General features: G+C 39.1%; 1 protein-coding gene across 4 annotated transcripts in view; it reads right to left on the reverse strand.

Moving 5' to 3' along the window:
* Nucleotides 1–6,783: 6,783 nt before the first annotated feature.
* JPH1 (junctophilin 1) overlaps nt 6,784–14,448 on the reverse strand; it is an 86,627-nt gene continuing 78,962 nt past the window's right edge. Inside the window, exons 5-6 of one of the 4 annotated variants that reach the window (XM_053559161.1) lie at nt 9,291–9,386; nt 6,784–7,478 (exon numbers count right to left, since the gene is read on the reverse strand). In XM_053559161.1, coding sequence (XP_053415136.1) covers nt 9,306–9,386 — 81 coding nt within the window. In that variant the 3' untranslated portion in view covers nt 6,784–7,478; nt 9,291–9,305. Of the gene's footprint in view, nt 9,124–9,290; nt 9,387–14,448 lie in introns of all 4 variants that reach the window. The other 3 variants (XM_053559159.1, XM_053559160.1, XM_053559158.1) reach the window with 3 other exon arrangements.

Raw genomic sequence — 14,448 nt, forward strand, 5'->3', positions numbered from 1 at the left:
TGCCTTCTCTCCAACAATCCTGCTTCCTCTTCTAGCCTGGTGGTCACTAAGGGACATCAGAACATGATGGAATTTGTAGCACAGAGTGTTATCATCTTTAACTTTTGATTTTTTTTTTGGTCAAAAGTAAGGGAGAAAAGTCTATACAGATGGATAGAGGGAGTTATGTGTAGGCTTGGAAGGGTGAGAACAAAGTATTTGAGTATGCAAATCTTAAAGGAGGTGGTCCAATTTTCACATGTGGTTTGAGAGAACTGTCTATAAACTACTCCATGGATCTGAGAATGACTTTCATTCATAGAACAGAAAATGCATCACCTTCCCCTGTAGACATCCATGTCCCAAAGAACCTTCTTGCTGTCTTGCCTGGTGACAATTGAAGGATTCTCCAACTATGCTTTGGGTTTTAACTGTTTAGTGACCAGAGGACAAAGTTGAAGCTGCCTGAGACGCAGGAGAAGGAACACCCGGGACTTGGAGCCGAGTTTGTGTGGGTCTGCTACTTATTGAGTTTTCTTCCTTCCTTCCTTCCTTCCTTCCTTTTCCTTCCTTCCCTCCCTTCCTTCCTTCCTTTCTTTTCCTTCCTTCCTTCCTTTCCCTCCCTCCCTTCCTTCCTTTCCTTCCTTCCCTCCCTCCCTCCCTCCTTTCTCTCTCTTTCTTTCTTGTTTATTGTTTTCCAAGTGTGTATTTTTATTTTTATTTTTTATTTTTACTCATTAGGAGGGATGAAGTATACTGTACATGAGTCCTACTTCGGTCAAACAAATGCAGCTTAAAAACCCATTTCCATGTTTTAACATTCAGAGAGAAGAGATTTACCAGTAGCCTATAAACATTTCCATGTTTTAACATTCAGAGAGAAGAGATTTATCAGTAGCCTATAAACATCCCTTAATGTCTTCAACATCTTATTTTTGCAGATTTGCTGGTAAGTACAGCAAACAGCCATCACTCAACGTTTCCCATCAATGCCCTTTGAATTTTGTCATTGATGGTGAGCAGCAGAATCCATTGGTGTGGGTTTCTTATGCTCCGGAATGGTTTTCCTGGCATTGTTGAAACACCTGCACTCTGACAATCTAGGCAGAATCTCTCAGCCAAAGGAATTTGCTGATTGTACTCCGGAGGAAATGATCAAACGTTTAAAAAGAGTAAATTTAGCAGAGGTAGAGTTCTGATGGTTTCTTGCTGTTCTCATTCTCATCTCTATTCTGCAGAAGCATCTGATACTGCCAAAGCACCTCTTCACCTCTATCTGATGGCTGTCTGCATTCCCACAGGATCACATCACCCAAATGTACTTACAGGTGGTGCGCACAGAGGCCTCTGCTCTTGGAGGTGCCCAGGTGGATCCAGGCCACACACTGGCACCAGTAGTCCTCTGGCCCATGGAAGTCCTCCACCTGCTGTCTGGGGACATTGATGAAGACCTCACGGACCTTCAACCCTGAGCTCTTGTCCAGACTCTCCTCAGAGACATGCTCATTTTGATGGACCCACTCGCCATCACACTTGAGGAAAATCTGCATGGCTGGCCTTGATTTGCATTTCTCTGATGATTAAGGATGATGAGCTTTTTTTCATGTGTTTGTAGATTGTGCGTCGGTCTTCTTTAGAGAAGTTTCTCTTCAAGTCCCTTGCCCACCCTGAGATGGGGTCACGTGTTCTTTTCTTGTTAATACCCAAATTAAGACATCCCCCAGACACATCATAATCAATTTCACTAAAGTTAATATGAAGGAGAAAATTCTGAAAGCTGCCAGACGAAAGAAAGCCATTACCTACAAGGGGAAGAATATCAGAATAACTGCAGATCTCTCTGCTGAAACCTTTCAAGCTAGAAGAGGGTGGTCATCGACTTTTAATCTCCTAAAACATTTCAGTGAATTTAAAGAAGCATCTCATTATTTAAGCATCTAATAAATGTTTGATAAGGGACTAAGTAAAAATTGTTAATTGAAGTGAGACCATTAATTGTAATAGTTGGGAATTTATTAGATATTCAACACAGAATAGTCTGTGATAAGAATCTAAAGTTACCTAATTTCTTATAAAAATACTGAGGCCGGGCTCGGTGCCCGTAGCACAGTGATTACGGCGCCAGCCACATACACCAAAGGAACCGGGTTCGAACCTGGCCCAGGCCAGCTAAACAACAATGGTGTTGTGATGGACTCCTGTAGTTCCAGCTACTTGAGAGGCTGAGGCAAGAGAATTGCTTCAGCCCAAGAGTTTGAGGTTGCTGTGAGCTGTGACGCCACAGCACTCTGTCAAGAGCGACATAGTGAGGCTGTCTCAAAAAAACCCCAAAACCAAAAAAACCCCCCCAAAACCAAAAAAAATCCAAGGCAAGAGAATCACTTGAGCCCAAGAAGTTGAGGCTGCGCTACGACGCCATTGCACTCTACTTAGGGTGAAAAAGTGAGACTTTGTCTCAAAACAAAACAAAACTGAGGCTGATACTGTTGTTCCCATTTTACAGACACCAAAGCAATCCTTAGAGTGTACCAAAAAGAAAACTTGGTGTTTGGTGTTGGATACCCAGTGAACGTGGCTAAGACTTAAAATGAAGTATATAGTTGGTTTTATAAAAATGGCATCTGAGGACACAGATACTGGCATGCCTGTATTTAGTTCTTCTATATTTCTCTATTTGAATAAATATCCCCAATTAATCTAACCTATTTGTCAAAACTGGGGAACTGTGTGAGCAAGCTACTGGTCTGTGGAGACTGACAAGAGCTAAAGTCTGATGTGGGGAGCGCACAGGGTTTGCAGGGAGGAAGACATTCAACAGTGTACTGGACACACAGGCAATGTTCACATTCCTCAAAGCTTGGAGCAGGCTAGCAAAAAAGGTTTGGCGTGCTTCCTTTATAACTTACTCAGGTCATCATCTTCAGACTATCATAGAGTCACCTAATATAGGTGAATTGTTAATAGAGTGAACAAAGGGAAATGCGAAGATAATAGTCTGCTAGGATTTCTTAAGATTCATACTATTTGTGAAGAAGAAAATGTGATTAGAAAAAAAGAGATATTTCTACGCACAAAAATTCTAATGGAAGAAAACCAAATTGTAAAGTAAGAAAACATTGGGAAATAAAGTTGACCTTGAGAAATGAAAAACTGGATGGCCCCTGTGGCTCAACGGAGTAGGGCGCCAGCCCCATATGCTGGAGGTGGTGGGTTCAAACCTAGCCCCAGCCAAAAACTGCAAAAAAAAAAAAGAGACCTGAAAAATGAAAAATTATGCTGACTTCCTCACACTACTTGTATCATGACAACTTGGCTATAGAGGAAATCAAACTTTGAGCACAGAAGTATCTCAACCTGAGTGCTCTACGTGAGACGATGTTGCACATTCTTGCCTAGTTGCAGTGAGGGAGGGCACAGACACTTGAGTGGTATTTGTTTATCTTTTTGAAATGATGTATGGCTCTGAATGTTTCTAACCTCCGATAACGTATCTGATGTGAAACTGCTTTTGAAATGCCATCTCCAGGTCTCTGGTAATGCATTCCCTCACTTGTTAGCTCTGTAACAAAGCTGTTTGAGTAGCTTCCCAGCCTTTACCAACTTCAGAAGCAGCTGCGTGGACTCTGGGTACTTGCTCTGCTGGTTGGGAGCTGTTAAAACATGCCCAGAAAATGAGAAAATTAGATGACCTTTTGCTTCTGCTTTCACTGTGCAAGGGACATAATGTTTACCAGATTCCTTTCTTCCAAATATGTGTCATAAATGGCAAGGGTGTGACATATACATACCTTAAAACTGAAGACTGCCATCGTTTTCCCGTAAGCAAATACGAATTCCTTGCAAGTTCAACATTGTTCTTCAAATTTTATGAACTAGTTTGCTAGAGGTGAGGAAGGGGACAAGGAAGGGCTTGTACATCAGCATTGTTACCTTAAAGATTTGTTGGATACGTTGTATTTGTACATGTTTATGGGATACATGGAAATTTTTTTTATTGTTTGGGATTCCTTGAGGGTACAAAGACTTAGGTTATACACTGTGTTAGGTAGAGTCCCTTTTGTAATTGTGCCCCACCCCCAAGAGGTGTGCCATACACCGTGACCCCTATCCCTCTCCCTCCTCCCCATCCCTCATTCCCCTGCCCCCCACCTTGTATTAGGTCATCTACTGCCTTCATATTAGGATTGAGTACATTGGATTCTTGCTTCTCCATTCTTGTGATACTGTTGAAATTTTGTTACATAGAATGTGTAATGATCAAGTCAGAGTATTTAGGGTATTAGGTATTTTAAGTTTTTGGTACATTTTAGGGCTTCACTTCAAGCTATTTTGAAAACTATAATACGTCGTTGTTAACTATAGTCAGTCTGCTCTGCTTCTGAACATTACAATTTATTCCTTCTAACTGTATGCTTGTACCCCCCAACCCCCGACCTTACCTCTTTTCATCTGCCTCCTTCATCCTCCCACCTTTCCCAGAGGACTAATATGTCTTTACCACAATAAGCAAACATCTTTATCAATCACCAGTGATTGATAAAGCTCAGGGCCTCACTTTTGAGTTAATTCTACTGTAACTTACCCAAATCAGACTTGGGATTTAGGAGAATGCCAAGGAAGTTTGATGGAATACTGAGATAAAGTATCAAAAGAACACTACGGAATTGGTCCACTCCATTTTACGTCTTCTAAGCATTATATGTAATTTCTGTGTTAAATCCTTGTCAAGTTCAAACACATATACCAAGTTCATTTATGATATGTCTCTCTCACTCTAAAAGACTGTCATTTAAATGCTAAGCTATTAATATTTAGTATTTTATAAGATTCAAATATAAATATGTGCAAAAACTTTACCAAAAGTAACGAAACAGTAGGGTTGTAAGCACATGCTATTCAGAACTTTTAATAGACTCTGCTATAGTAATTTTCAATTCAGCGGCAGTAGAGAGCTTAGAGATAGGGAAATGACCTCATTCAACCCACATTACTACCTTGATTTCGAGGTATCTGCCACACTTTCATGGCTGAGGAGTAGCAATATAGAACAATGCTAACCAGTATTTGACATGAGAAAGCACATATTTAGAGTCAGGTCTGGGACTCCGATAAAGATTTTTATGACTTTTGGCTATGTGATTTACCTGCTGGAAAACTTTCATAGGAAGGTTGTAAGAATCCAACTGGTAGAAAAGTTCTTTGTAAAGGTCTCATTTTCTCCTATACTGCAAATCGCACATTAGCACTGAGAAGAAATTCTGTACGCCCTGCTTTTGATTTTCACAGTGAGAAAGACTAATTACCACCAAAGAACGTCTGACCTATGGCATAATTAACCTTTGTAAAAAGTCCCTTAGAATGGGGCCTCACTATCTTTTCCAATGCGTTTGAGAGGCTAACAGCAATTTAATCATTTTTTCCAAGTTCTTACAATCAGTAAAAACCAACATGTACAAAACAGTTATGTGCTAGGCATTACACTGATGAGCACTTAAATAGGGGGTCATTTCATTCTCACCCCCAGTAAGGGGAGTGCTATGTTTACACCCATTTTACAGATGATTAGAGAAGGATCTACAAACAATCATGACCAAAGCTGCAATGTCATCCGTCTTTACTGCATTCATTAGCATACTTCATCTTCTAATGTTTGCTATTTTTCTCCAACCCCTGTAAATCAGACTCCTAAAGAGGCTATTACAAAATACTAAAGTACTTCACAGTACCTTTGGGCTGAAAGGGAAATTTTGTGCAAACCTGCAATCATCACAGTGTGATGGACTGTTATGCTGTACTGGGAGGAGACACCATGTCCACAGCCACCTATTAAGCAGGAAAGACAAGGCTACGTGACTTTCTAGAGCACGAGAGGAGAGCTGCAAATGACACCGAGTGTCCGTCTGGGGAGCCTGCTCACCATGACTCTTGAGAAATAGTTATTGCATTACAAGGGCATGCAGAATACTTTCCAGATTTCCCGACCACGCCAGCTTCACCCTAGCTTTGGCTTTGGCCCTTAAAACATGTAGTTTTGACACCAATCTGGAATCAATACTCTTCCTAGTGCCCTCTGTCTTCTGCTTGCTTCAAAAGTCTGTTCTGTGTTCCATTCCTGTTAACACTGGCAAGGAGACCAATTGTTTATACCAAAAGGTGACAACTTCATGCATTATTTTACATCAGGATCTCCAGCATCTTACCTCTCACTTGGAGTGATTAATTGAGAATTTAAAAGCACCATGGCAGCTCCGTGGGAAGCTGTTTCGGACAAGTCCTTTTATTATAGTGCATAGCAGCTTGCTTACATGTTGGGGCAGCTTAGGCTGGCACCTGGGATGGCTTCAGAGGGAGCACAGTGGCTGGAGGATCTTGTGGCAGCAAGTTTAGTCAATTGCACTTTGTGCCTAACCTCCCAGGAGTATGCCTGGGCAGTCGGAGCCATGGCAACATATTAATTTATTTGGGGCATAATGGTCAAAAAAGTTTAATTAATTGAAAAGTGCCCATGCAGGAGGGAGTTTTAATTCAACTTTGAGTTTTCCTTAAAAAATAGGAGCAGTCTTAAAGCCCTGAATAAGGCACTAATCCAATTTATGAAGGCATTAAAAGTGATGAATCCAATTTTGCAAAATTATTTGGAAGGCCCAGGATGAAATAGTGGAACTACCTTCTGCCACGTGGCTTCTTTCAGCATTTTTCTTCTATTTCTATTAATTTTTCAGATCTCTTTCAACACCACCACCGAAACATTCCATATAACTCAAACAGTAATTCACTCACAAAGGAAACACACCTCCAGCTTCGTTAATAACCAACTTTTTTTTTTTATTAGAGCAGATACAGTTGTGAAAACTGTACGTTATACATTTTGGTTTCAAGGATTATAAATAAAGGAACTCACAGATAGGGAGTTCTTTTTCACAGCAAGAAACTTTAAATAAACAAAGTCATGTTTTATTAAGTACATTGGCAGACTTCATGTGCTGTCCAAAATGTAGAGTACAGTATAACAACCCATTAGAAAGAGCCTTCATGTAAAATACAGCTGTGCACATTTTAGAAAAATACCAACAATTTGAGCTTTGTTTTAAAAAAGCTTATAAATCATACATGTATTTATAAATGGGACCCACATGCTCACTTTATAAACATATCCTTCAGTTATCTGTTACCCATTACTTCCAAAGCATTACACATTTTAAATAAACACTTAATAAGATTAAATATTTTATTTTAATTTTTCTTTCTTTTTTTTTTTTCTTAAAAATTAGCTTTCTCCGCAGAAGGAGCTAGGGGGTGAGGACGGAGCAGTGAGAGTACCCGAGGCCGACAGGAACTTAAATGCCTGCTCCGGGGTAAACAACGCTACTTCCTAAATTTAAAAGTCAAAGCAAAGTGTAAAAAACAAATATACAAGTTGTAATTTTTCATTTGCTCTCTCTCTGCCTTCTTCTTTATTCCATATTGGTCACACCCAGGGTTCTCAACATACTGTACTTCTGCAAAAAACATCACTGGGTTACTACCCTGCAGGTGACAAAGCGTTCAGTCCACACCTGTGCTAACATGGGAATTACATGAACTGTCTCCTCTGCACTGAAAAGGTAGCTAATAAGGTAAAAGGGTTTGATTAAACCATGCAAATTAGGAAAATATTCAGAAATAGCTCGCTTTCTGCAATATAATGTTTTAAAAAGATTTTTAACAGATACCTTTCCTCCCCTGATTTTCTTTTTAAATAGTTACTTTTATAAAGACCACTTAGTTTCTCTAAGTAAGCATGCTTCTGAATAATAAATGATAAATTATAAAACAGCAAAAAAATCAGAGTATGTCAGAATGACAAAGGGACTGCAAAAGACACATATTTAAAATAAAAATGTCTGAGCCTTGAAAATCTGAAATGAAATTACAAAAGGACTTTGAAAAACAGGAAAGGGAGAAAACTGCGAGGCAGGGATTGAACAAAGCTTTATGCTCTACCTGAATGTATTCAACAGAAATTTAAGTTGGAAAAAGAAAACAAGAGAAGCACAGTTATTAATAGCCTATTGCTTAACTTTCATGGGAATTAACACAGCCACTGACAAGATTTTATTTGGTTGTAAAGTACGTCAGCAGAGAAACTGAATCCTTTAAACACCGATTACTGCAATCCGTGCAACGTTTGGACTTTCCTTCTTCTAATTCTGTTGTCTTTTAGCTTTTAAAATTTAGCACCTCCTAAGTGCACAAATAATTCATCTCAGTAATGTTAGAAACATTTAAAATTAAATTATTTCTTAGGAAGGTACAATGCCTTCAAATTGCTAAATTTTAAAGATAAATAGCCTTTTACAGGTTTAGGAAGAATAAATGACATAAAAAATGGTGTATTGCTATCAAAATAAGCACGTTTTCACTAGCATTTTTGTTGTTTTCCTTGAGATGCAACACGTGTGTTTTGTCTAGCCAGGACTGCAGGGGACAGATGACTACACATCATATTTAAATCAACAGCAAAAATGAACAGAGTCGTGCACAAGCAAACAAAACCTTCTCTCCCAGAACATTCCAAGAGATGTTAAAGCAGCAGGTCATGGCATAAGACTGGTGAGTGATGCTGCTACCTATTTCTTCTAAAGAGATTGGAGTGAATGCTGGAACCACGTCCACAGCAACACAATCCTCCGACCGCATTCCTCGGCTAGTCGTTTCCCCAGCTCCCTACTAAAAACGTCAGATGGTAAAATAGTAAGGCAGCTGTTGACTTCCATCAAAAAAAAAAAAAAAAAAAAAAAAAAATGCAGCTCCATACATTTCCAGTTTAGTCACACTCTGCTAGGACAGATGGAGTAGCCAATGCCAAGAACTTCGCCGGATGGGGCTGCTTCAGCAGATTTTAAAAAAGAATCATTATTAAGTTTTGTTCTCCAACATGGCTGTGTGCTTCAGCTCCCCGAGGACCCCAAAGCCACAAAGCATTCCCAGGGGAACCGAACAGGTCCTCTGGCTGAATTTTCCAAGTTTCATCTCTCTTGCGATCCCATCCTAATTCCAAGCCTCCTTCCCTGTGTCTGAGTCTGCCTGGGGTGGGCCATTTAAAGGGCTGACGGCACCACTGCAGAGAGCTGTGGGCTAACACCACTAGTTGTCATGACTTCACTGAAGGGTCAAAACAGTTACAGCGTTAAGTAACCATGTTGAATCACATTCAGGCATAGCCAAAATTAAAGTGAAGGACAATATGTTGTTTAAAAAAAATAGTAAATTTGAATGAGAAAAGAATGTTATTCATTATGATGTTAGAGAGAAATTAAGGCTATTCTTACCTTTCCTAAATCCAATCAAGTTAGAAAGTGAACAAAAAGAATGGCCAACCCGATATTCAACAGCATGACAAGGACAATCATGACTGAATTAGGGCCCTGGAAGTGAAACAGAACAAAACAAGCTTAACTTTTCCACGTTCACTATCAAAACAAATTGCTCAAAATGTAAGAAAACTAACATGGTTGCATTAAATAAGGTGTGAATGATGATGGTTGTTCCAAACGGTATAAAGTCAAAAAAGTAATGTTTTATTTAGATGACGCCATTTCTGAATTTTCACTTAAAAATGAATCCAGGCTTGAATTAAATTAAAAATGTTTTAAACAATAATCTACTTAATTCACTTTAAAGTAAAGGACAACAGCCTGGGGTGAGGCACAGTTCCCCAAAGTGGGTAGGGCCTAGAGGGAATTAAGACTTACAATTGTCAGGACACCATCGGATAAGGGTGAATTGTTTCCTCCCAAGGGTGGTTAGAATAGGGGGTAAAACCCATAGGACAATGAAGCCTCCAAGGAAAAATTCAGGATGGGATTTCTCTAACTCTTTCTTTTTCCTGGTCTTTTTAGAGGCACCATCCTGTCCTTTTAGTATAAAAAACTGCAGGTGGGATGTTGAATACTCTTCACAAGTCTGATCTTTTATTTCTCTAATCACAACCATAACATTTCCAATTTAGTTATATGTAACTGCAGAATCTTATTTTGATAAATATAGTAAGTACCAGATAGACTAATGTCCTCAAACTTGTTTAAAACAACCAACCTTATATGTTCCATCTTTTCAGATCTAGTCCATGGAAAAGTCACTTTTTTTTTTTTTTTTTTTTAGGATATTTAAAGGACTTTATAAGAAGTCACCTATTATTACAAAGACATGATCTTGGTATTTGTTATTGTCTAATTCTTAAATACTATTAAAAATGTTCCAAATGAGCTTTATGAGGTGCATAGATAGTTTTATTGCCCTTATTTTACAGATGAGGAGACAGTTAAGCTCTATTTGGGTATTAAGACTGCATTAAAACAATGTTAGCAGTCTCAAAGGTATTAGTTTTTTGTTGTTGTTGTGAGGGGAGGACAAGTGGGTAAGGGAGACTGGACTGTCACTGGTTGAGTGTTCATCAAGTCTCTTCCTTGCACGAGGCCACATTTCCTTGGGAGAGGTCAGAGTGCCCAGTTCCTTCTCTATACTAACATTTTTTCATTCAAGCTTTGCCACTTGTTAACTGCCATCTTCCCCTAGACTCTGAGTTCCAGAGTGGCAGGTCATGTCTTAGGTCACCACTATGGACCCAGCACACCAACACATGGCTTGCCCAGGTCATCCAGGCAACCAATATTTAAAAAAATCCTCCTATTGCCCCATTACTTTTCCAGGTGCTATGGATGAGGCTGTTGAACAGAACAGATTAAATCAATGCATTCAAAGAAGAACAAACAGGGTGATTAGTAAAATGGAGGGGCAGAGGAGGAAGTAATCTGGGTGCCCTGGAGATACGGAGTACCTGGAAGAAAAACCCCAGTGGGAAGAAAATAAACTCTTACCGCAGGTCCTTTCAATGCCAGGCAGTGGGCTAAGCATTTCTAAGTAAATTATTTTTCATTTATTCTTTACATGTGATTATTAGTTCATTTTATAGAGCTTCAAGAGGACAAGTATCTCGTGCAAGGTTACTCAGCCAATTTAAACAAATTAAACTTTAGCCTGTCCCCTTCAGGGCTCCATACTCATTTTTTCTACATCCCTATTAAAGTCACAGGCCTGAGTTTAAAAGCAATTTCCCAACAAGTTTTTTTAAAATGACACTTTCGTCTATATTCTGTCATTCTTGCATTATAAAGAAAACATCAACTCTTGATCATGGCCAACTACTCTTTTAGAATAGTTGTTTTCTAAATTAATAAGAGTCCTACCCTATGCAACTTCTCAATGATGTTTAGAACATAATGTAGGAAACTCTAATAACCCAGAAAATAATGGAGACGATCATTCAACATCATAACCCACACAGAGATTAAGGTCATACTATTACAGGTTTTGTATTCCTTATCTGAAATGCTTGGGGATTTTGGGTTTCAGATTTTTTACCTATGAGACGTCAAGCATCTCAAATCCAAAAACCCCAAATTGGAAGGTCTTCAATGAGCATTTCCATAGAGTATCATGTCAGCATTCAAAAAGTTTTGGATTTTAGCTGGATATAGAAGCAAGCACTTGGAGTCCCAGCTACTCAGGAGGCAGAGAAGAGAAGATCCTTTGAAGCCAGGGGTTCAAGGCTGCAATGAGCTATATCCGAGAACAACCATTGCACTCAGCCTGGCAATGCTCTGAGACCATGTCTCTTAAAAAAGGTTTCGATTTTAGAGCATTTCTGATGCTCAACCTCTACTACTATGCTCTTTGATCAGATTTTGTTCATGAGTGTGCTAAGAATTTTGGATCATTTCAATTCTTTGGGACACTGGCTTTAATTCATATAGTGATATAAGAGATGAGAAAAAGTATATGAGTTCAGACAATTCATTGTGCAGGTCAGTGCCTTACAGTGGACTCAGGAAAAGCAGAATGACAAGACAAAAGTGCCTTCAGTGACGCCAACTCTAAAGTCTGACACACCTGAGCCTCTGATACCCATTCCATAAAGTTCTACAAGGTTTTGTGAATTTATCTAACTTTTTTTTTGCAGTTTTTTTGTCCAGGGCTGAGTTGAGCCCGCCACCTCTGGCATATCGGGCCGGCGCCCTACTCCTTTGAGCGACAGGTGCCGCCTTATCTAACCCTTTTTAATTGGCTACTACTTTGAGTGTGTATTTTCTTGGGTTGAATTGAGCTTACTATCTTTCTTTGAGTTTGTACTGGTAATCTGGGTTCAATGAATAATGAATATTTTATCCAGAATGAAAAATGCACACATATATGTATTTCTCCTGCCAGTGTAGCTCCATTTATAAAGCTATTTTTAAAGATGACTCAGTGAAGATGAAAGCAAGCCAGATGTTAAAGGTTCAAACAACTAGGTGAAAAATAAAAACCAGGGATGCTAAGTTTAAAAGGCAGATATCAAGCCATGACCTCTATGTTCTTCACAGATACTGAGGTCCAGGGTACATGGTGAAAAGCTTTAAGGTGAAGTCCCATAAATGTAACTGTGGTAGCTACTTGTAGCTTAAAATAGCAAAATGAAAAAAAAATCAGTCTTGCTTTTCAAGACTGATTGGGACAGGTGTAAGAGAAGAAGCTGTAGCAGGGCGAAGTGTAAGTCTTGATTGGAAAAAAATTTCAGGCAGTTAGAAAATAAAATATAGAAGTCAAAATAAGGAGAGAAATTCTAACTGCGTAAGTTATTATTTTTCCCTCAAGAAAATGTTATTCAAATTCAAAATTGTGAGAAATTTTCTGGTAGAAGAGTTATTATGGTTTCATTATGTTAATCTAAAACACTTCTAATTAAAAACATATGAAAAAAAGGCAAAGTTAAATTTAGTAGTAACAGCAGAGTTTAATTATATATATTTGCCTTTCTTTTTTTGGTGGGGTTCAAATCTGATCTGCCAGGGATGCCTTAAATTTTTTTACACAAATTCAAAAGGAAGATCAGGTAAGCTTCAAAGCAAGCTTAGAAGCTGATCATAGCAATGGCTGAGAAAAACGTGCAGGGAGTTTTCAGAATGGGTTGAGATTCCTCACCAGAAGACTCCTTACTTCTCTGTGTGAACGTAAGGCTCAAAGGATGCCTCTTCTGGCTCCTACCAGAGTTGCCATGTTGCAAAACCCTATAAAAACTGCGGTATCACATAGACTATGTGCTCTGGGACATGAGTTCACGTGCAACCACTGCCCTCAGATATCTCCGCTACAGCCTCCCTTCTGCCTCTCACACTCAAGAAACTAATTTGCTCCTCATAGTTTGTGTCCCGGGAGATTTTCTGTATTTGTAGGAGATCAATATCCAGGGTGATGCTTAGGATGGATCAAATCCATTTGAATATTTATGAGCTACTTATGCTTCAGCTAGCATGGTGTTAAACATCATCACAATGATAGCCCATGCTTTTTGAGCATTTATACTGTGCGAGGCACTGTGCTAAGAACTTTAGAAGTAGTAACTCAATTTTCACAATAACCCTGTGAAGTAGGTACAGATGAGGAAACCAAGGCACAGAGAAGCTAGCAAACTCGTCCAGAGCTGGTAAACAACAGAGCTGGGATTTGAATCCAGGACGTTTGGCACCAGAGTCCAATTTTATGAATTTTTAAATTGTTATTTATAATCCTTCAACTTATGCAGTGACTATCTCAAAATTGTACTTAGTACTCAATTGTTTTAAAGGTCATCTGTTGATTCCCTTTATGATGATAATGTTATTTCCTAACTCTGGAAAGAAAACAGTTGTCAGGAGTGGGGAAGGCAGAGTTCTGTTACCATTAGGAAGACAATGTCAATTGATACGCGGAGTAATTGGTGGGACCACACCTATGGTGCATCTTACAAGGGTGTGAAATTTACTAGGTGTAGAATATAAATGTCTTAACACAATAACTTAAGAAAATGCTGTGAAGGCTATGTTAACCAGTTGATAAAAACAGTTCAAATTGTATATAAAACCAGCACATTGTACCCCATGGTTGCATTAATGTACACAGCTATGATTTAATAAAAAAAAAAAATGGTACCTAGGAAGGTGCCAAGTCAATCCTGACTTGCACCCCCATCACACGCAGAGGTAGCCTGAAGCTCAGGGAGATGGCACAGCGGCTGGGGCCTGGCTCTCTCCCTGGGGGTGTGCAGGAGATCCCTAGGGACCGACCTACTGACATGGAGGGTGCTTGGCTAACTTAGGAATCTGAGGATTACGCACATAAGTAAAACAGATTTTTTTTCTAAATAAGGAGGCTGTAAGTTTACTGAACATATGTATTGCACTGTTCTATAGAAAGATACTTACAGGTACAAGCCAGGTAACTCAACTTTTTTTTTCCTATCACAGCTTAACATAGGACACTGCAGTGTATGTTTCGCTTTGTGGTGTCTTAGAAGGCAACTGAACCCCATTGCTGGATACCCAAAGATGCTCTTACATTATTTGAATTTCCCTGTTGTAAATCAGGCAAGCTAATTTGATATCTATGATATCTTTGATATCCAGCCAGCCT

The sequence above is a fragment of the Nycticebus coucang genome, chromosome 13 (assembly GCF_027406575.1).
Source record: "Nycticebus coucang isolate mNycCou1 chromosome 13, mNycCou1.pri, whole genome shotgun sequence".
Classification (NCBI taxonomy): Eukaryota; Metazoa; Chordata; class Mammalia; order Primates; family Lorisidae; genus Nycticebus; species Nycticebus coucang.